The 20,112-nt window shown below is 37.4% G+C and overlaps 3 protein-coding genes across 3 annotated transcripts; all 3 read right to left on the bottom strand.

The window, feature by feature from the left end:
• Positions 1 to 1,700: 1,700 nt before the first annotated feature.
• On the bottom strand, positions 1,701 to 16,736 carry LOC145895427 (uncharacterized). The gene is made up of 42 exons (XM_082984234.1): positions 16,658 to 16,736; positions 16,418 to 16,537; positions 16,089 to 16,212; positions 15,902 to 15,999; positions 15,733 to 15,840; positions 15,505 to 15,605; positions 15,051 to 15,231; positions 14,945 to 14,994; positions 14,567 to 14,693; positions 14,286 to 14,343; positions 14,045 to 14,232; positions 13,645 to 13,740; positions 13,518 to 13,581; positions 13,017 to 13,114; positions 12,786 to 12,885; positions 12,427 to 12,547; positions 12,273 to 12,373; positions 12,165 to 12,211; positions 11,879 to 11,989; positions 11,615 to 11,761; positions 11,363 to 11,482; positions 11,261 to 11,293; positions 11,089 to 11,176; positions 10,739 to 10,870; positions 10,313 to 10,374; positions 10,111 to 10,206; positions 9,587 to 9,652; positions 9,463 to 9,532; positions 9,045 to 9,110; positions 8,316 to 8,530; positions 7,579 to 7,650; positions 7,086 to 7,193; positions 6,593 to 6,703; positions 6,328 to 6,432; positions 5,768 to 5,860; positions 4,782 to 4,926; positions 4,329 to 4,449; positions 3,989 to 4,055; positions 3,678 to 3,727; positions 3,467 to 3,616; positions 2,840 to 2,998; positions 1,701 to 2,114 (listed from the first exon to the last, which is right to left on the bottom strand). The coding sequence occupies exons 1-42, from the start codon at positions 16,676 to 16,678 to the stop codon at positions 1,973 to 1,975; spliced, it is 4,332 nt and encodes a 1,443-aa protein (XP_082840360.1). The 5' UTR covers positions 16,679 to 16,736; the 3' UTR covers positions 1,701 to 1,972.
• A 599-nt stretch (positions 16,737 to 17,335) lies between these two features.
• LOC145895022 (uncharacterized) lies at positions 17,336 to 18,299 on the bottom strand. The gene is made up of 3 exons (XM_082983763.1): positions 17,895 to 18,299; positions 17,708 to 17,782; positions 17,336 to 17,575 (listed from the first exon to the last, which is right to left on the bottom strand). The coding sequence occupies exons 1-3, from the start codon at positions 17,986 to 17,988 to the stop codon at positions 17,469 to 17,471; spliced, it is 276 nt and encodes a 91-aa protein (XP_082839889.1). The 5' UTR covers positions 17,989 to 18,299; the 3' UTR covers positions 17,336 to 17,468.
• Positions 18,300 to 18,548: 249 nt separating this feature from the next.
• Positions 18,549 to 20,004, bottom strand: LOC145894444 (transmembrane protein 53-A-like). Its single transcript, XM_082983036.1, has one exon. It carries the CDS (start codon positions 19,990 to 19,992, stop codon positions 19,162 to 19,164), a length of 831 nt encoding a protein of 276 aa, XP_082839162.1. The 5' UTR covers positions 19,993 to 20,004; the 3' UTR covers positions 18,549 to 19,161.
• Between the last annotated feature and the right edge of the window lie 108 nt (positions 20,005 to 20,112).

Genomic DNA, 20,112 nt, shown 5'->3' with positions numbered 1-20,112 from the left:
ATGTACATTTTTCGCCTAGAAAGGCATCGCCAGTATTCCAAAAACAATAAACACAAAACAAGAGCAAACATTAGGATTATAATCAAACGCATACATCTGGACTGCATTCCTGTACGAAATAAAATGAAAATAAAAACAGAAGCAGCAGTCAACGTTGTTAACGAAAACCGCTACTGCGTCTGCAGTTTAGGGAAATATATGCCTCCAAGTCCAACAGAATAAAACCCCTACATTCACTGTCGTTACCGGATATAAGACTGCTATGCTGAGGTCGATAGGTTTATATAGCATGTAACTGGGAGAAATACGCATTGGTCAGCTTATGACTTTTTGTGTATGTATTACGTGGGTGTTACGCCCTGTCTGTGTATCCGAAATTCAGTGTAGGTTAGAAACAATGGGAGTAGTGCTACTACCAGTGCCACCCTTTATTACAAATTCGTGGCTGTGTGGTTCAACATTAATACATTGGGAATGTGCAGAATAGATACGTCAACTAATACGTAGGTGTACCCTTACGTCGAGGCCTGATTCAACGAATCGCGACATCTATGACATTTAAGGCGTCTGTATAGGAACTGTTAACTCGTCTGGGGGTTAATGTTTTGAGAAAAGAAGTCAAGGCACCCTTCCTGATTCGTGCTGTAACGACAGTCACCTTTTTGCATTGTTTTAGATTTATTTAGCATGTGACTTGCAGGAACACTAAAGGTAGGCCTACTGGAAGGCGAAACATGTATTTCTTAAAACTAGGCTAAACGAGTTTGCGGCAAGTGGACATGTACTTTTAACTATGCTTACATTTAGTTTAGCTGTTTCGTAGTAAAACAATGATTTTCTATAGTTATTTCTATAAAATCAGTTTTTGGGTTGTACTAACCATGTTTGCAAATTTAGAGCTTAAAATGATATTGTACTTAAGATGTTGAATAGAAAAACACAGTGACTATCGCCGAACTGCACGTTTATTGGCTGCAGGAACCACAGAAAACTGGTTTAACGGCAACGTGAAGTCTTCTTAACCGCACTATGCATATTGACAAGCAGTATGGGACAAGATACTGCCTCCTGCAAAGTGATGGTTATCGTACAGCGCGTGGCATCGGTAAATAGAGGAACCGGGTTAAATACGAAAATATCGTGTTTAGAGATAAAATCTTTAGCGAGGGACGGAGGAGGTAAACAAATTTCACTACAACGAAACAGAATTTGAAAAACCGGTTCTAGGACAACGGATTGCATACGTTGGCACCCAAGGACTGGCTGAGGTTATATTTCTACAGTATATGCAGGTTCCCAAATTTTACTTTTTTGATCAGGTAAAACCCACTATGTTTCTGTAACCGCTTTGTGATTTGTAACGAGTGGTTTGGTAGGGCATCAACGTCACCACCATGTTAACGTACGCGAACCCTATGTAAAAGCCTGGGCAATAATGTTGTAATTGTAAAAAGAGCCATACTCCAGATTAGTCATGAACGTTCGTAGCTAACGTATTGCTTTCAGAATACATGTGTCTTATAACATCACACGTTAACAGTAACCCCTGTCGGAAGCGAAGAAACGGCGAAGGAATAAGTTTGCCAACTTTTATTAAACTTTTACACCAACGTAAACCGATCGAAATTTAAACCAACGAAAACACAAGGCACCAAAGGAACAACAGATAACACAGCAAGAATATTTTAAACAGTGACAACGGAATACTGCACACAACCATCAACCCAACAACGCGAAAGCAAAACAACGCAAGTCACAGTAACAAAATGAACCCATAAACACAAAAATTCCCTACGCACAAGGATCCAGCATATAGATTCGATAAACAGAAGGTTTAGATTCCATCAAATTATTTGCCTAGTATGCTACGTGGACAGCATTTCATTCAAGAAAATAAATTTATTTCCAAAACAATTGCGGAAAAACACTGTACAGGCTACGAACGTGGCTTCGACTGGTTATGATGACGTAGTTACCATTTAAAAGTGCGAGCAATCTTCTCCAAGTCGCGTCTCACACGTTCGTTAACTTGCTTCACAGCTAACTGGAACTCTTTATCCGAGCGACGCTGGCCCTCTGCCATTTGACATTGTACGTCCTTGATGTCGGACAACCTGTGGTGGAGAGTGAAAGTGAGGAACGTTGGGTCAGTTACCCGGTCTTATAGTATCCGCGAAAAATCGCTCATTCGCACAACGTCGTAGTCGTGTCAATTTCGGACACCTAACAAATCATTTCGCGACTCGAAACGATCTTGCTTCCGGTGAGGTTCGAACTCTCGACCCTCAGTATTTGGCAAGTATTAAACAAGTTAGAGAAATACCGAAGCTGGCGACAATTTCATTGAACCAGTGCTGACACAACACAGTACCAAAAACTATAACCAATTGTTCGGTCTAGATCTGCAAATTCTAACACATATTCCAACACAGTTTTGTGTCGAAAAGTACTTCACACCCACTAGAAATAAATGCTTGCTACCTATCATTTGCATTTCCAGTCAATTCAAAATGAAATGCTATAATGTGGTAGGCAGGCCAAGAGTTCGTTTTAATATGCGTGAAACCTCTACGCCAGTGATTCCCAACCTTTTTGTGGCTGCGTATTACTTGAAGATAAAACAATTTCGTCACGTACCACCTAGTTGAGTGTTACAAAGTAACCTATGGGATGAAGTAACAAAGGTTTGGAGATCACTTGCTACATCCGCAAATAACGGAAAGGTGCTCGCGTGCCACCTGAAATGCCATCGCGTACCACCGGTTGGGAAACACTGCTCTACGCCCTACCGCTAACTTGGAACCACTGGTCAAGGCACTGGGAAGTTAAATCCACTTACGTGTCGACGGAGTTCTTCAACAAAGTTTTGAACTGGTGATTGAGTGACGTCATACAGCGCTGTGCGGCGCCCTCTAGTGCCGATATTTTCTTAACGCACGAGGAATGGCGTCTTGCCACTTTGGCAAATCTGTACTTGAAAGTTTCGAAATCTCCTTCCCTAAAACAACAAATATAAAATGCAGTGTGATTGCGTTGGCGGCATGTACATTGTGAATAGGGTTTTTATCATACACGGCCAAATGGCGTTGTAATGCTAACGTTGAAAAGCTTCTTCGGCAGATTAAAAACCTTGTGCTGTTATTTCCTTGGTGAAAAATGCTGAGCAAAAAATTTAGTGATTCTTACATTTAACAAAATCTGACAAAAGCTGTGACAAAGTATGGAAAAGGTACCCTGAGGGAGCCTTATCTCAGAATAGCAGGCGAAACTCCGGTAAATAACAATATACGTTTAAATATGACCAGAAGAACAGATTAATTAAAATATGTAAAAATCATTTGTCAAAATACTGTAGTGGAAACACATAATTTGAATTGTCACACAGATATTCTCATTTTAATTGCCTAAATCTCATACTGACAAAAGCAAGAGGGATTGAACAGTATGTTTTAACATATGAACTTACCTTTTTATGTTGAACTTCTTCCACAGGTGTTTGACCTCTGTAAGGTTTCTGGACATTGCTTTGCAGATGTTTTTGATGGGTCTTTCCCTTATCGCTCGCTTCTGTTTGTAAACAATCCCAATCTCACGCACAAGTTGGTTGATGGCGGCGCTGAAATGTTTGTAAATGTAACAATGCGTGAAATGATCACATTACGCGGCTTTTCTCTCACTTGATTTCGTCATCGTCATCAACGTCGCTGCCATCGTTGGCGAGGTTTCCCTGCAAGAAAGCAAACTTCTTTAACCACGTATTCTTTTATTTTACCGCAGATTGGTTACATTTGCGATAATGACACAACATTAGGTTTTTTTTGTAAAAATCAAGCGATAATTTTGGGGATTTTGATCAAACGTGAAACCTGGAGGTGGGGAAACAAATTTTAAACAATTTAATTCCTATTTCTCTCCATTGATGTCGCTGGTAATAAGACAATGCCTATTCAAAAACTAGATTTTGCCACAATTAGGCAACCAGTCTTACCGCATAGGAACAAGTTGGTCTGTCGAAATCACGGGAAGTCGAGGTGATTTCTGAAGAGATTTCAGATCTGTATAACAACAGTGGGTTGCATAAAAAAATTCCCATCGCTATATGTAGCATCCACAAACATGTTGCTAGAGCAATTTTAAAGCTCCTCTGATAAAGGAAACTATTTATTTGGTAGACGTTTAAGTCGTACATCAACCTTCATCAGCGCAAAGTGCGTGAATACACTTCCTTCACCAGAAGAGCTCTAAAATTGACTTAATATTATGCCTGGTAGCGTAAGTTTTGTTGCCGCATATTTCACAACGAAAACACGCCCGGTGAAAATTCTTACAGTAACGGGAAATGTGAAAAAGAGAGTTTTTTTGCTCGCTTTCCTGAACCCCGATGTCCTGACGACCCGGAGGTTTCTTCGTCCTCTGATGACGTTGAATCCGATGACGTAGTGTGGGAACGTCGGGCGTTTTGATGAAATCGGCGGTCAAGAAAAACATGGGGAATTTATACGCCAGCTTCGCCAAAGGTTAAAATCTGACGACAGTTTATATTTGCAGTTTGAAATAAATTGGCGTGTTTAATACTTACTGCGTACAACAAGTGAGCTTTTATGAGGTATTCAGTCTGCTTGTTCTGAACAACTATTTATATGGATTTGTTTAAGTGCCGCAACTTCAAGTATAGAACAGCATAAATAACTTCCTGTCATTGTCGCTAATTTTTTATGAGAAAGCGGTCATTTTTCTGGTGTTTGTCTATAGGGGCGAGACATGAGATAAGGTTGAATGACTGCGCGTATAAAAGGATATTTTTCGTCTCCGTTTTTTGAGTTTGTGCGACGGAGTTGGTCGAGTCGGTTTCAACTTATCTTCACTTGGAGTTCGAATGTTTCGTTTTCGGGCCGATTGGATTGGCTGCAGTGGTCCAATTTCATCCTGTGTCACAATACTCCTTTTAAAAAAGAGAAACACATGCAATACCATTTTACGTCGGAAGTTAAAGCCTACAAAAACACGTTTCTGTTAAAAACGTTACAGCAGCGATAGTTTATAGGAAGGGAACATAAATCTTGTATGTGCAAAAAAAGCCGTAATTACCATTGAGAGCTGCAGACAGGGTGTGTACACAATGTTTCGACCTGTAAGGTCTCATCAGTTCATCTGTTGACTGTGGCACTGTGCTAGCTTTTACAAAACAGGTGAAAACAGTGTGTACACACTGTCTGCAGCCACAAATATAAATCTTAATTTGTATATACAAAAAAGGAAAAAATATGGTCTAACTCAATCAAGCTTGAAGCCAGCTCGAATTGTTACAATAGGACAGAGTAAAACGCTTGCGGGAAAAAGAGCAACATTTTTTTACACCAGAGTTAAAATTTCCTCGGGTTTCGTTTGACTCGGACTGTTTTCCTCGTTTCCAAACATAACGGGAGCAGGTGAGCCCTTACAATGCAAAAAAAAATTTGCTACTTTGTTATTTTACTCATCTTCTTCCCCAAACAGTTGTGTCTTTTCGTTTAGTGACGTCACAATCTACTCGTTACCACACGAAAAAAAACGCAAACTTCGAAACACACTACATTAAGAAGCAGATAAGCTATGCGGGAAGTGGGGATCTTCAGTTTAGCTTCCATGGCGACGTACACCGTTATGAAAGTTACCTCACGAAAAAACTGCCGACGGGAAAAATGACAGCAACGAAATTAAGCAAGTATCGAATTGCACAGAAACAGCTAAACTGGAGATTTTTGTGTAGCGTGTCGTAGAAACCAACCGATTGTTGTGGGTCGAATTCTAACAATGGTTCATCCACTTTCTCTTCCTCCCCAATGCGTGCGTTCAGGCGTGACGATTCGGTTCGTTGAAACTAAACGAAATATCAAGTTAGCAGGGCACAACACAATATATATGTCACTATTGCCCAGAAGATTAATTCTGAAGTCAAACACGCGGTAGTGGTTATAGTCGGGAACCCCCCCCCCCGGTAGGGGCCTTTAGGGGACTCGCCAATGAGCATGGTTGCCTTAGTAGGTTATTTCCAACGAAAGTGCAGATTTCAATCAAATACGAATTGTTACTTTTACGGCGCAGTGTTTCGGACGTTTTTAGACCTACTGTATACGGGCGGTCACGCGACCAAATAACAAATCGTTTTTAGAAATTAATAACAGCCTCAAACACCGGCGACTGAAATATCAAAATTTTATCTACGGAATCAGAAGCTGCATTTTTTGGTCGTTGGCATGGTAACCAACCCTAGCTGTAAGCAATAGAACTCGCCTTGAAATTATTTACTCGGTAAAATAAGAGGTTGAACAACAGGGGCAAAATCACCGTTTTCATAAACTCCGGGGTTACAACGGGCGATATGTGGGTGTACTGAGTGTCTGGAATCTTGAGTGGAGACGAGACGTCGTTGCTTTGGAAATCCACGGGTGTCTACGAGAGTTGAAACAAACCGTTAATTTTGAATCAGCCTAAACACGTTTGATCAACAAGATTGGACATTTCAACGGCGCAATTCACAACGCAAAGGTGTTTGGAGCATGCGGCAATTATGAGGGATTGGAAGGGAGTTTTACTGGAGGAAACATTTTACCTCGGGTTGCTTTGAAATTGGTGTTAGTATATATTTGTGAACTACCAGCGGGCTGATTTGTTTGGTGGGAGTCATTTTCACCGGTGTAGTCTTCTGAGGAGCTGAACGATGCTGTGCAAAAAAGCAATGTCAAAAAAACGACGACAAATAACTTCTGTATATCCTATTTGTTTGTGGCACAAGATCTACTGTACGTAAATAACAAATTATTAAACCGTATCAGTCTTGTGACACTAAACTGTATTTTTCTGGTTTAGCACTGTTAAAAAGACTCATTTCTTATTTTCTTTTTGTTCTTTAAAAACAAAGAATCAGTCTTCTTAACAGTGCCAAGACCTAAAAGCCAAACATAACACAAAGCCAATGGAAGCTATTTTGACCGAAACTGCCACAAATTGCTAGCTATGTGACAACCTCAAAACAACATTGAAACACCACGTAAAAATAAAACGTTACAAATACAATTAGAAGAGTAACATTGATGAACACGTACACTTCCCAGGATCAACTTCTCCTCCTTCCTCTGTCTTTCCTCCTCTTCCTCTATGATGTCTTGGAAGGACCGGGAAAGATCGGTAGGGAATTCAAAATGTAGCGGCCCCTGGAAGAAGTTTCAACATTACGTGTAATTGTATAATCAGTAAATACGTGCGATGAAAAAATTGCTGTCACTGCACGATTTTCGACGATATTGGCATTATATAATTAAAAAACGTAAGCTAAGCAAAGCAAAATTTTCCACGATCTTAACTCATAATAATGCGTGGTTGCTAATTTTTTACCACAAATATACGACTAAATCGATTAATTTGCGCAATATACTCTTCAAGACGTTCATTTTTATGCAGAACTAAACTTACAAATATTACGTTGCTATTGCTGCCAGGCATATTGTATTTTAAATTTCTGCCTGAGGAAGTACTTTAATTACCCTGAGGAAGTCTATAGCTGAATTGCGAACAGGTTAATAAAAATAGTAAACTTACAGTTTGGAAGAAGGAATTGTTGACAGAAGCGTCATCCCTGTTTCTCTCTGGACTGGATTCGCATTTTGATGACTTGCAATAAAAAACACAGACACTACTATAACACGTGCATAAAAATCATGACAACATAGCCAACACGAGGGGTTTCAACAAAAATAATTCGGTTTATTGTGTCATCAAAATAATTACTTTGTAAAATTACTACTGCTTGAAACGAAAACAATAATTTGACAATTTACGCAAGGGCGAAATTAAGTTTTTTGTGGGGTTAAGGCCAGTCGATGAAATGGTTACGACACCGTGGATTCGACGACCACATTCACTTGGGCGTTTAATACTTGGTACTGTGGAAGGCAAATAGAGTTTTTTTTACAGTATGGCGTTTGGAGTTTTGACCGCATTTTCACCATTCACATAAGGGAAAAAGGACCATTTAACTTTCCTTGGAAAAAGGACCATTTAACTTTCCTTGGAAAAAGGACCATTTAACTTTCCTTGGAAAAAGGACCATTTAACTTTCCTTGGAAAAAGGACCATTTAACTTTCCTTGGAAAAGGGACCATTTAACTTTCCTTGGAAAAAGGACCATTTAACTTTCCTTGGAAAAGGGACCATTTAACTTTCCTTGGAAAAAGGACCATTTAACTTTCCTTGGAAAAAGGACCATTTAACTTTCCTTGGAAAAGGGACCATTTAACTTTCCTTGGAAAAAGGACCATTTAACTTTCCGTGCTTACCTCATTCGAAGACTTCACCATCACTTCCACAGTGGTCGTTTTTTCTTTCAAATGTTCAGAAGCAGAAGAAATTGGGAAAGGAGTCTGGTAGGGAACCTTCCTCTTGTTTTTCGGTTCGTAAGTGCGGGGTTTCGATGACGGCTTGCTCGCTTTTCTACCGTTTCCACGTTTTTTGTAATCTTGCACCCAGCTGACATCTGAACACGTTGAAGTGGCTGCGTTCGAAGGTGGGAGTGAATGATCTAAAGCAGCGTGAGCCAACTGCAGGCCGACGGGCCAACTTTCGTTCGAATTCCAACACGGTTGGTGACACAAAAGTTTGCAAATATCTCTTTGTGAAAATGCCTTATTTTTTATTACAGCTCGTTTTTTTCGTTGTCCATTTTGGCAATCACGTACAAAACGTGTAATGAAGATTTTATAGTAATACATCTGGCCCGCTGGATAAACTAACGATTTGTGTGGCGCGCGACAAAATAAAGTTGGACTACACTGCTCTAGCGCAACGCTACGCAATATTTCACGTGCGGCGTACCGAAGGCGCCTTTTATGTCAAACTGGTGAAAAATATTCAATGTCGGCTAAAGTACCAGGTACTGGTACATGTTCCTTAGTCTCTGAGTAGCACACTTATTGTTGTATGTTAGAATACAACACCAAGTGAGAGTAGCAAAAAAGGGTAGCCACAAGATGACATGCTATGCTATGAAAAATAAACACTTCACTTACCTGAAGAAAACCCGCTTGTGTCAAAGATTTTTTCCTTCTTGGATCGATGGCGAGGAGTTTTACGTGCTGCCAAAAAAAAATTGTTTTGTTTAACTTAAACTATAAAACAATTAGGTTTACATGGTTTGCAGCCCAGGCATTGCAGCCTAGCTGTATCAGCCTCTTTCCCCACACATCGGAGCAAGATCTGAAAAATCAAGCTCCCGGTGAGGTTTCAACTCACGACCCTGGGCTAACCAGGACCAAAGCTCTACCAACTGAGCTATAGCTGCTCAGCGCTTTTGTGAGATGTATCTAGGACAAGATACACTGGTGTGCAAGCGCACAATTACATGAGACAACATTGCTGTGCTGTCTAATAACAACAATTATTGAGTTCGCCAAATGCCACAGACTCTCACTATACCCATCAACAAACCTGCAAATGTGGAACTTTTGTCCGACAAGTTCATCTCATATGGGTCGAACGAAACATGCATAGTCTTGTCCTGCAATTGCATGGCAACTATTAACAGTTAAAACTTAAAAAACATAGGACTGACTTTTGTTTTTTGTTTCTTGGGAACTTTTTCTTGAAGAGGTTTTCTGTCAGGCTTGTGTGAAGTTTCCTAACAAACACACTATGTTGGCATAAGGTTTGAATATGCCTAGATGGGTTACATAAAAAATCACAGACAAAATCAAGATTAATTAACAAGTTTTAAGTGATTATAACTGATTTGAATTAATATGTTCCGTTGTTCTGTTGAAACAGTTTCTTAAAAAATTTTTTCTGTTTAAATGCACTACTTATATTTCAAATATATTAAATAATACTAAATTTACACTATAGCAGCAGCACTTAAACCAGGAATTCTCAATCATTGTGATCACTAATAAACAAAAGCCACACGACCCAAACTATTGGGGTCGCTTTACAGTACATAGCTTATTAGGCATGGACCAACACTATTCAGTGGACACTGATTTAGTTTCAATTGTAAAAAAAATTTGATATACATTGAAAAATTTCTGTATCTGCAAAATCATTCAACTGCTCCTTAAACATCTTCGTCAACAAACTCACCCTAGAAGACTTTTTTGAAGGAGGAGACACATTTGCACTTGATTTTCTTTCTGGAACCATTGAGTCGGAAGATGTTGCCAAAACGTCTTTCACAATCTATAAATGAACTTTTATCAGTCATTGTACCACAGTACTCCCACGAAATAAAACCAGATCTGCCAACACATCCCAATAATGTAAGGAATATACAAAAATAACTCACTTTAGAGCTTGGGGGCTCACATTGTAATGTTTCTGGCATCTCTTCAGAAAGCCTGTCAAGGTCTGAATAAATACCAGTATTGTTGTGGTTATAGATCATGATACAATGTACCAGTTTACCAGCTCATTGACAACACTAAACTGGTGAATTGAATATGGCTAAAAATGCCAAAACTGTTAACAACATATTGTAACCTAGACAATACCTTTGCTAATAGCAGCCCAATCTTCAAAGGCAGCAATTGGAAATTCTTTTAATGAGCCCCTAGTTATAGCAAGTCTGAATATAACCAAAGGTTGCCGCTTTGGTCTCACAACACTCATAATATATACACACTGCACTTTGACTGACAGCCAAAAGTCGCAACCACTGAGTATAAATATAACCAGTCTCTTGCAGAAAGCCAAACTGGAGAAAATATTAAACCTGGATCAAATAACTTTTTGGCAACATCTTCAGCTGAATATCTTTTCCTCGTTCTGACTGGTGTCATGTTTTCTTTGCATGACTGTTTTCCTTGTGATCTAACCTCAGTATTCGCTGCTATAACTTCCTTTTCTACATGAAATAAAACTTTTTCTTCTTAGAAGTATGTAAAATAGCTTCTGTTATAGTAAATCTTATAGATTGGTAATTTTACAACAATCTTCAAATTAGCAGCAGCAGTGTTAAACAATATAACCTATGTCACAGCTGATTCTAACTGGCCAGGAGGATTTAGAAGAGTAACATAATTAGGAAAAAGTGTTTTACTATACAGCTTCACTTTATACAACCTGAACTTGATTTCCTCTTTGTAATTTTCCTATTCTTTTCCACTTCTTGTGTTGATAAAATCACAGTTGGATTCATGTTGGTGAATTTCTGTAACCATGTGAAGATTCTCCGTGAGGAAATTGTTTTTATCATGTTCACACAAAAAAATTTAATCCTAAATACAGTATATACCTTTGATTTGTCAGTGAGCGTGTCTTGCAAATCCTATGTAATATGGAAAACAAAAATGCTTGTTTTAAAGGTAATTTTCTGATTTGTGAATAATTGACAAACCTTGAACTGTTTGTTAACTTTCTTTGCAACGCTAGAACTTGTGTCAGTTGAATCTGTCGATATTTGCTCATAGTTTACAACAGTCGTAGATTTACTGCTTCTTAGTCGGCTAGACACGGCCTGCAACATACAACATGTAGGAATCATTATCATTTAGTCAACAAGATTTTTTTATCCTTTAGTCAATAATATTTTTTTGTTTTGATGATTATAGCTGTATTTGGAGTCAGTCTAATTTGAGTTGGAAATTACCGGTTTTGATTTTGATGCGAGAGCCCCAGCAGCATATCGTTTGATGGGTTTTGGTGTTTTGTTGCTGCAACTCTCTGCCGAAGAACTTTGTTCAGCTGCAGATGGTTTCTGTGTTTTTTTCTTCTGCCTGGCAGCACTTTTTCTAACCTGTTTCATATTGGAACACTTCAACACAATCGATTTGCAAATAAAATTTCCACAAATTTCTGCCAACTTGGACAAAAAAATATTTTTTGTTTTGAGTTGTTTTTATATCTTGGTAACCTTAGGATGATTTTTTCTATTCTGGGAAGAAGGCTGAATGTTTGTAGATTCTGATGACGCCACAGCAGTTATTGATGACACATCAACAGAAGATGATGGCTCAGTCACAGCCTGTATACAATGTTACAAGACTTCATTAACTTTTTTATTTAGCAATCCAATTTCAGAAAATTCACAAGAAAGCTTTATACACTTTATACTCTTACAAAAAATCACTATACAAATTCCAGATAAATTGGACTAATCATTTTGAGGATTTTACTTAATACATTCAAACAGAATTTACCTGTTTGGTTGTTGTTTGTTCATGTGTATCCACTGCAGATGTACTGGCTAAACAAATGGGTACTATAAAAATATTTGACTTGCTGTAATGTTTAAGTTATCAAAATACCAGCAGCTTGTGGAGGTTTTCGTTGATATGAGTTCGCGTGGTTCACAGGTTTGCTAACTCGGGTGGAAACACTTGTGGCTTCATTGGTGCTCTGAACCTTGCTGTGAATTAATTTTTTTTTAGAAAAGCACCTCTTCATAGCTTGCAAGATAACCTGTGCATTAGTTTGGTGCTGTTAGCGTGAAGTTGTGACAGATGAAGGTTGTTTGAGGTATTAACGTCCTGTGAAACACCAGAGCCTTGAGTTTCTGGGACAATTTCTTGGTTTTTGCCATCTACAAATACAACCACTAATTAACTCTGGTAGACTTTTTAATGTCCAATGACTTGGTCACCAAAAACAAAAACATTGTGTGTAATGATCTATGGTACAGCGTATTGTGGTGACAGTTTAATTAAATTAAATATAGACTGTGGCCGTAAATGCAAATTCAAGCCATACTAACACTTGCAGAATCATTAAATGTTAAATGGCCCAAAATAACATGTTGGCTTTAATTAGTAGTAACTTACCAACTACACGGACAAATGTTGTAGGCATGGAAATCTTTTGAGAAGAGCTAGGTAACGTTTGAACAGAAGAACAAACTGATGCATTGGAAGTGTTCAGAGTCTACAATTACAGATTTTTTATTTGTAAGCACACCTTTTCTATTGAAATTATTCAAACATGGTACACTGCACAATTACTACAGCCAACAAATCGTGTTGAGAACAAAGTCATTTTAATTTCAAAACACTTGCTTGTTTTGGTATTTGCTCAACAGCAGATGCAGTTGTCCGTGTAACAGGTTGTTCTAACCCCAGTTGGTTTTGTTTTGGGAGCCGTTTTCCACCAGATACTGCAAATGAACAAAAATACTCTTGTTAACTTTGGGCTTGTTTTCACATTGCATGGTGTTACATTTATTTACATCTGATGAAGCAAGAGGATCTGGCCTAATCTTGTGTTTAAAAGAAAATAAAAAGAAATAATAGGTCCCTGTTTGTAAGGCTTCAAGACACAGAGGAGAGGCATAAAAGTGTCAACACAAACTACATACAAATTAAAGGTCACTGGCATTAACTAAAACCCTACTTTGTAATGAAATGTCACTACTATATACCGTACAAAAGTTTTAAAATATTAACAAGTATTTTTTGCAGCACACTAAAAATAAAAGAGATACAAAAGTCTAAAAAAAAGTCAGAGACAAACTTGCTTCAACCTATGTACCAAGGTCAATATAACAACCACTCACTCACCAACAAATCGGGTGTCCAACTTGCTTCTACTCTCCTTAATATGTGATATTGGTTGGCTTGTGGTCTGTGGTTGTAGTTAACAGTAGAAGAGTAGTGAAGTTAGAAAAAGTTTTGAAACAGGACTTACCACAACATTTTGGCTAAACACGTGTATGTGGCTGTTGTTGCCGTTGTCCACAGGTATATATCCAACCGCAGGTTTGCTTACAGATTGGTTTAAGCACTAAATCAAATGATACAGAATAAGAGTGGCAAAGGCGCAAAGCATTAAGGGGTATATGCTGGGCTTGCATTTTTAGTTCGATACCAAAATTACCTGTCCAGCATGGCACTTGTGAGGAAATGGTAAGCTTGTTAACAAAAAAATTGTGTTTAATCAAGCTAAAGGAAAACATTCTATTGATTTCATAAAAAAGAAACTTGTAAGGAAAAATATGGCAAATGTACTCCAAATTAAAAAAAAACAAAAAAAATAATCTAGTCATGCCTGAAAATTAGTGTAAATTTCAGCAACCAAATATTTGTACCTTTGAAGGTTCTTGTTCCTCGCCAAAGTATTTTTGCATTAGTTTTCCCACGGACGCCACAGTAAGAGACTGAGTTGGGCAAAATGTTAAAGTGAGCTCATCAACAGGTCCACAGATAATATCTTCATCGAAATGTTCACTTAGAGGAGTATTTGTGGTGATGGTCACAACGACGTCACCGTGGTTATCTATTCCACATGAAAAAATAGATTATGAGGATATATTATACATCAACACTTACCTGCTACAGTGTACGACTTCAACATTTGTCGTTCTATGTTTTCGTAAGTCTGTTCATACTGAAAAGACATTGAAGTTTGCAGTTCTATTGAAAAATGACCAAACTCTATGAAAATGTCCAGCAGCAACCGAAGAAATGATGAGAATTTTAGAAAGTACAAATTTAACATTTTTTTTTTATTGAACTCAAAACAATTTTCTGCATAGGCACTATCATCACAAAAAAAGAGATATTTTGTTGTCCAAGCACACACAGCAAAAATCACAAAAAAGTTAAATTACCTCCCCTTCTAGTGGAAAACAAAGAGAAATTCTCTTAGTCTTGTCACAGAAATGAACCCAAGAATGTTGACTAGTTTTGTAAATGCATTCCCCCATCTTAATCATCTTGTAGCTGGTTGTTTTCACACTAAACAACCAAACAGAGAAAGAACTAGACAGCTATAGGCCTCGTTTGGAATTGAAATACTAACAACCAGACACACAATAAGCAAAATTAGCAATTTTTCATCTTTATACAAATTAAACTATACAAATTAAATGAACAAATGATTTGGTGCAGGGACATATAAAATATACAATTGCTAATCTACATTTCAATGCAATCCACTGCCTAAAACAGGAATCTTAAACAGGTATATACTGACACTTTAAACTTACAGGCATCGTTTTGACTTCTTGTTTACAGCATTTAAGTACAACAAAGTAGTCTGAAACACAGAAGGAATTGTATCTTTTAAAGTTCTAAACTTCCAATCCCACTCACAGCATCCATTTCTGTGTAGGATAGTCTGCAGAATAGGTTGGTAAGTTCCTGATCACCATGATTCCAGTTTGCTGCTTGCGACTGTCTGTATCCATTTGAAGTGATGCGTGCAACCATTTCAATAACAGCAGACTGTGTTATGAAATCGCCAACTTCAGCAATGTCAGATATAAACTGTTTACTGCAAATTTTAAACTTCATTAAAACAGTTTTTGTGCTACTTGTAACATAAGGCTAGTTTCCCTATTTTATTGAAATGAATAACATATTTAAATTACAAAAGGGACAAACAAAACTGATGTGCATGTTCATATTTCAATACTTTTTAATGTAATCAAAACTATCACATTGTACCAGGCACATGTATGTTGACACAGAAATATATTATAAATTTAATTTTTAAATATATTTGGTTGCTGATACTTTGCCAAAGTCCACCAGTCATACTACTCACCACATATCAGTTAGTTCCACTGTGTTGAAAACCATATCTCTAATGATATAAGTAACTTCTTTTCCAACAACTGCCAACATTTGGTTAATTGAATCCACCACCTAAACACCACAGTTTAAAGTCAAGTTTAATGCCACCAATATTTACAAATCTCAGTAATAAATGTGTAATATTGCTTAATTATGTTTGACGTAAAAACAGATTTAGTAGTGTTCTGCATTAACCCACCAGCCAATTTATATCTTGGCAAATGTAGCATTTCGAGAGCAACGACAGCACAACGTACAATGTTGATTTAAACCAAACACATTTGTCCTTCATCAGTGGAACCAACAACTGCCAAAATAAAAACATGACTAAATGCTTTGAAGTTGGTATGTAAAGCACAGCAACTTACTGAAAATGCCTCCATAAATAACCGAAGGGAGTTAAGCATTGCTGCAGTTGGTTTGTCATTTAAAGTGAGGTTGTCGGAAATAAATGCGAAAATTTTACCTGAATACAATTGACACAGTGCAAAGTGATTGGAAAAGTCAAATTGAAAAAAACATCACCAGAGATAGCGAGAGCAGAATTATAAATACTTATAATGTCGGGAAGTCCAGCAGACAATAAAACTTGTATGCCCCGGCTTTCATTTTGTTCGCATAGCAGTCTTGTAATTCTGAGCACTGTGCACACTGATGCAACGTCTGCATTGGATATTGCCTGAAAGTCCCCAAAGTAAATATTGTACAATTGATGTTATGTTCATGATGAAAATGCTACATCATGTAGAAACAAATTTTACAATGTAAACAGGCATTATAAACACTTGACCTTCATTTGCAACTACTTTTGTGGTAGCATAATATTACGCTTGGATAAAAACCTTAACTCAAGATATGCAATTATGACAGAAGGTTTGCCAAACCTGAAATGCCACTCTTCGCAAAGTAGGCTCAAATTTTGCACTGCAAAATTGCGGCACATCTGCATGTTGGGATGCAATGAAAAGGTTGTATCCATTCTTTTTTAACAAGGTTTGTTCAAGCTGTTACAAAAGACTAAATATTACAAACTTAACAACACTGCTGTTATTTGTTTAGTTTTTGCATCGCACTTAGGTTTTATGCGTGGCTTTTAACAAGTAATTAACACTAATCTGTTTTACCAATGTATTTTCCGAATCCATTAGAAAGTATCAGCTTGCAACTAAGACTTCCAGGTTTCTATCCTTCACGCAAACCATTCCATCCAGCAGATGACTTTCAACGCGCGGAAAACGACATTATCCTTGTCGAATAAATCCGATGAGAGCGAGGAAACAAAAAGTATTTTCATTGTTTTTAATTTTTTCAACCCTGCCATTACTTCGTGTAAATAAAATTACTGCCCATAATCCTGTGATAAATATTTTGATGCAAACACGCTTGTAAGAGAAAAGGCGAGAAAAAAGTGTTTATTTAAACCACACAATTACATCCCACATGCAACACAATTACAAACCAAACAAATACGTCGCAAGACATCATGAAAACTCGCAGATAAAAAGCTGAAATTACTTTTTATCATCTTCTTTTACGTTATGTTTATAGGCCTCCAATGTCAATCCACCTGCAATAGCAATAATGGTAAAACCCTGAGCAAGAACACGACCCCTCATCATCTGCTGGGACTTCCAAGTGTCCCTTTTAACCATCTGTCTGAGACCGTTGCTTAAAAAAAACACAGTGGCAGCCATGCCAAGTGGCACAAATGGATTGGATTTGCAGTTTGCCCACAAAGTCTCCAAAAAAGAGTTACTTTTCGTTGGAAAGGACACAGGCTTATAATCTTCTAATGAAGGCGGTCCAGTCATGCCCTTTAAAGTACCTAGCTTGTGTAGGTCATCAGGCAATTGCTTCAAGATTTCTTCCCTGGACATCTGTTTGTGGGCATTTTCATTTGAATTCGTTGACATGGCACAGCTTTACTTGGTACGACTATGATGTTAGACCTAATAGTTCATCGATTGGTTTATATTTCCAGTTGTCTTCCTGTAACTTTGGCAACCACTCCTTCAGCTCTTTTATGCGTTGTTCGTCTTGTTCTGCAAAAAAAAATATAAATATAAACTGGAATGAAATTTTACTTTAGAAGCCTTGAGGCCTGAATGTCAGGATATACAACATGAATAAAGAGAGTAGATTATCTACCTAAGAATCAAGCATTCTATTCTTACCTTTAACTATTTCTTCTTTTACCTTGGACAAATTGCATTCAATGTGTAATGTATGTTGGATCTGACTCTTTTGATCTAAACAAAAAATAAAAATTATTGATTAATTAACATTTGCTTACTGGCATGAACAATTAAGCTACATCATGTTTACTGTTATGCAAGTAATGCAAACAATTGCTTGACATGCCTGCAGTGATTGTCTCTTTGGTATTTGCTTTGCTCGATTTTCCAGAGGAAAATAAAGACTTGCAGGAAAGTGATGAGCTTTGACTGCCGGACATTAGATATCTTACCCCCACATTGAAATCCTATTAATGTGTTAATAATCACAAAATACGAAAACAAGGAAACAGGACATTAAATTTTATGTTTAATTAATGATACTATGATATTGATATTTACTTGCAACATCAAGTTTTTTACCAACTGCGAATCCTATTTCACTACGCAACTTTGAAGGTCGAACACAAGAGCACACATAGCAACACCAAAGGTTCTATCACAGAATGGGAATTGTCCAGTGAGTCAGTTTTAGAACATTTTCACACTGTTTCAAATCGTTGATTGTTTTTTTTGTAAATCGAATTTTTTTACCAAACCGCCGAGAACGTTGACAAAACAACATGGGTTTAACATTAGTAACAGAGCTTGCAACATTAGGTTCCCAAATTATAGTTACAAAATATGCTGGGTTGTGGTCAAAACATTGGTGCAGTCCGGGGGGGGACCTATGGGCACTGGATTTATTGGATTACAAACTTGAAATTGAATGTGTATAAACAATAAACATGCAAAATAAAATACCATGGGCCCAGAAAAATTACGAGGGTAATTGTGTCAGGCTTTTTCAAGCCAAGCATCCAAAAAAATTTCACTTAAAACCCACAAAAATTATGTCCCCACCAAAATTTCAGACAACTATACCACTAAAGTTTTGTATTCTGAGATACCCAGAAACAACAAAATGCATGAACTACAAATTTTGCCCTTGAGGTAATTTATCCACTCAAAAATTAAATTTTGCATACAGTCGCAACTCATCGGGTTGAGTTGAACCAATTTGATCCTGTTGTTAATCACAGATTAGCTGATTAAGTATCAATCCTAATCAATGTGAATGAATTCCACCGATAATTTACTCTGATCTACAATTTTTCACAATGAGACACATTTTCACACAGTCAAAATCCTTCACACAACACAGCAATTTTACATGGTCAATTAAATCTGAAAAAATATATGTGGCAAGCAGTACGGCATAATAACAATATACAGTACAAAGCTTTTGCATGAATATTGTGTTATATTTGAAAAAGCTAATCTGTAACAAGTGATGGCATAATAACATAATACAGTACGTAGCTTTTTCCTGAGCATTGTGTTAAATTTGAATTAGCAAATGTGTAACAAGTGATGTCAAATGCATACACAAAAAGACAAAGCATGAAAATTTATCACAAATTTTTTTTTACCAACAACCTAATCAAACTTTCATATTCCTCAGGGTGATTTTTGAGGTGCTGTGCATGTCCAGAGTTGTCCCACATTTTTAATGTCAGTCCAACACCCTGTTTCAACCATGCTGTTTCTAACTCTTTAATGGCATACGACAACATCATTGGATCATTATCTGATGACATAATAAGAGATGGTACTCTCGGAGGACGATGTTTAAATACATCAATAGATTGTTTGTAGTATTTGACTGTGTGGGCTGTAGTTGTTGCAAAATAAATATTTGTAAAATACTGCAAAGCTTTGTGTGCTGCTTTGCTTTTGGTGAGCATTTGAGCAACTCCAAATGACATTTCATTGAGTGTTCCAACCACAGGACTGTCTACTACCTGACATCGAATGTTGGATGAGATGTTGAAAAAATTATCAGGTTCACTTTCAAAGCACATAAGCATTAGTGCGTAAAAGTAACTACCAATGGACATTGAATGAATCAAGATAGGTCGTCCTGCAGATGGCATATTTTTTTGGATGTCGGACAAAAATTTCGAACTTTCTTTTAGGCCCAATTTGGGCCACAAAAAGTCTTTCAGTTGAGATTGTCTGGAAACAACATCACAATCCAAATTCTTGTACAAGCTGATATACTTTTCTGTTGCTTTCTGAGTTGCTCCTAGCCATGGCAGCAGAATAACTAGAGGACGTTGAAACTGTGGGTTAACAGTTGTGGACATATTGCATGCCTGCTGCAATTTGTATGAAGTTGACTTCAATAAAGATGAAAAATGTTTCTGTTGTGAATACCCAGCTTTGTAAATATGACATGCCATTTAGAAGCATCCAACAAAGTTAAGGTTGTACAAATCCACATCTGTTTACCTACAAAAAAGTTAAAAACTGAATATCGATTAGCAATTCACATACATAAGTTTCTTAGAAAAGTTAATTAC

The sequence above is a fragment of the Ascidia mentula genome, chromosome 3 (assembly GCF_947561715.1).
Source record: "Ascidia mentula chromosome 3, kaAscMent1.1, whole genome shotgun sequence".
Lineage (NCBI taxonomy): Eukaryota > Metazoa > Chordata > Ascidiacea > Phlebobranchia > Ascidiidae > Ascidia > Ascidia mentula.
This window is presented reverse-complemented; position numbering and strand designations above follow the sequence as displayed.

Coding starts and splice junctions, on each gene's coding strand:
- LOC145895427 (XM_082984234.1), bottom strand. CDS start 16,678: ATGGATTCGGAAAATACATTG. Junction 14,995..15,050: donor CCTACACAGAAATGGATGCT/GTGAGTGGGATT, acceptor TCTGTGTTTCAG/ACTACTTTGTTGTACTTAAA. Junction 7,651..8,315: donor TGGTGAAGTCTTCGAATGAG/GTAAGCACGGAA, acceptor TTTTATTGCAAG/TCATCAAAATGCGAATCCAG.
- LOC145895022 (XM_082983763.1), bottom strand. CDS start 17,988: ATGTCCGGCAGTCAAAGCTCATCACTTTCCTGCAAGTCTTTATTTTCC. Junction 17,783..17,894: donor CAAAGAGACAATCACTGCAG/GCATGTCAAGCA, acceptor TTTTTTGTTTAG/ATCAAAAGAGTCAGATCCAA. Junction 17,576..17,707: donor AAAAGAAGAAATAGTTAAAG/GTAAGAATAGAA, acceptor TTTTTTTTGCAG/AACAAGACGAACAACGCATA.
- LOC145894444 (XM_082983036.1), bottom strand. CDS start 19,992: ATGGCATGTCATATTTACAAAGCTGGGTATTCACAACAGAAACATTTT.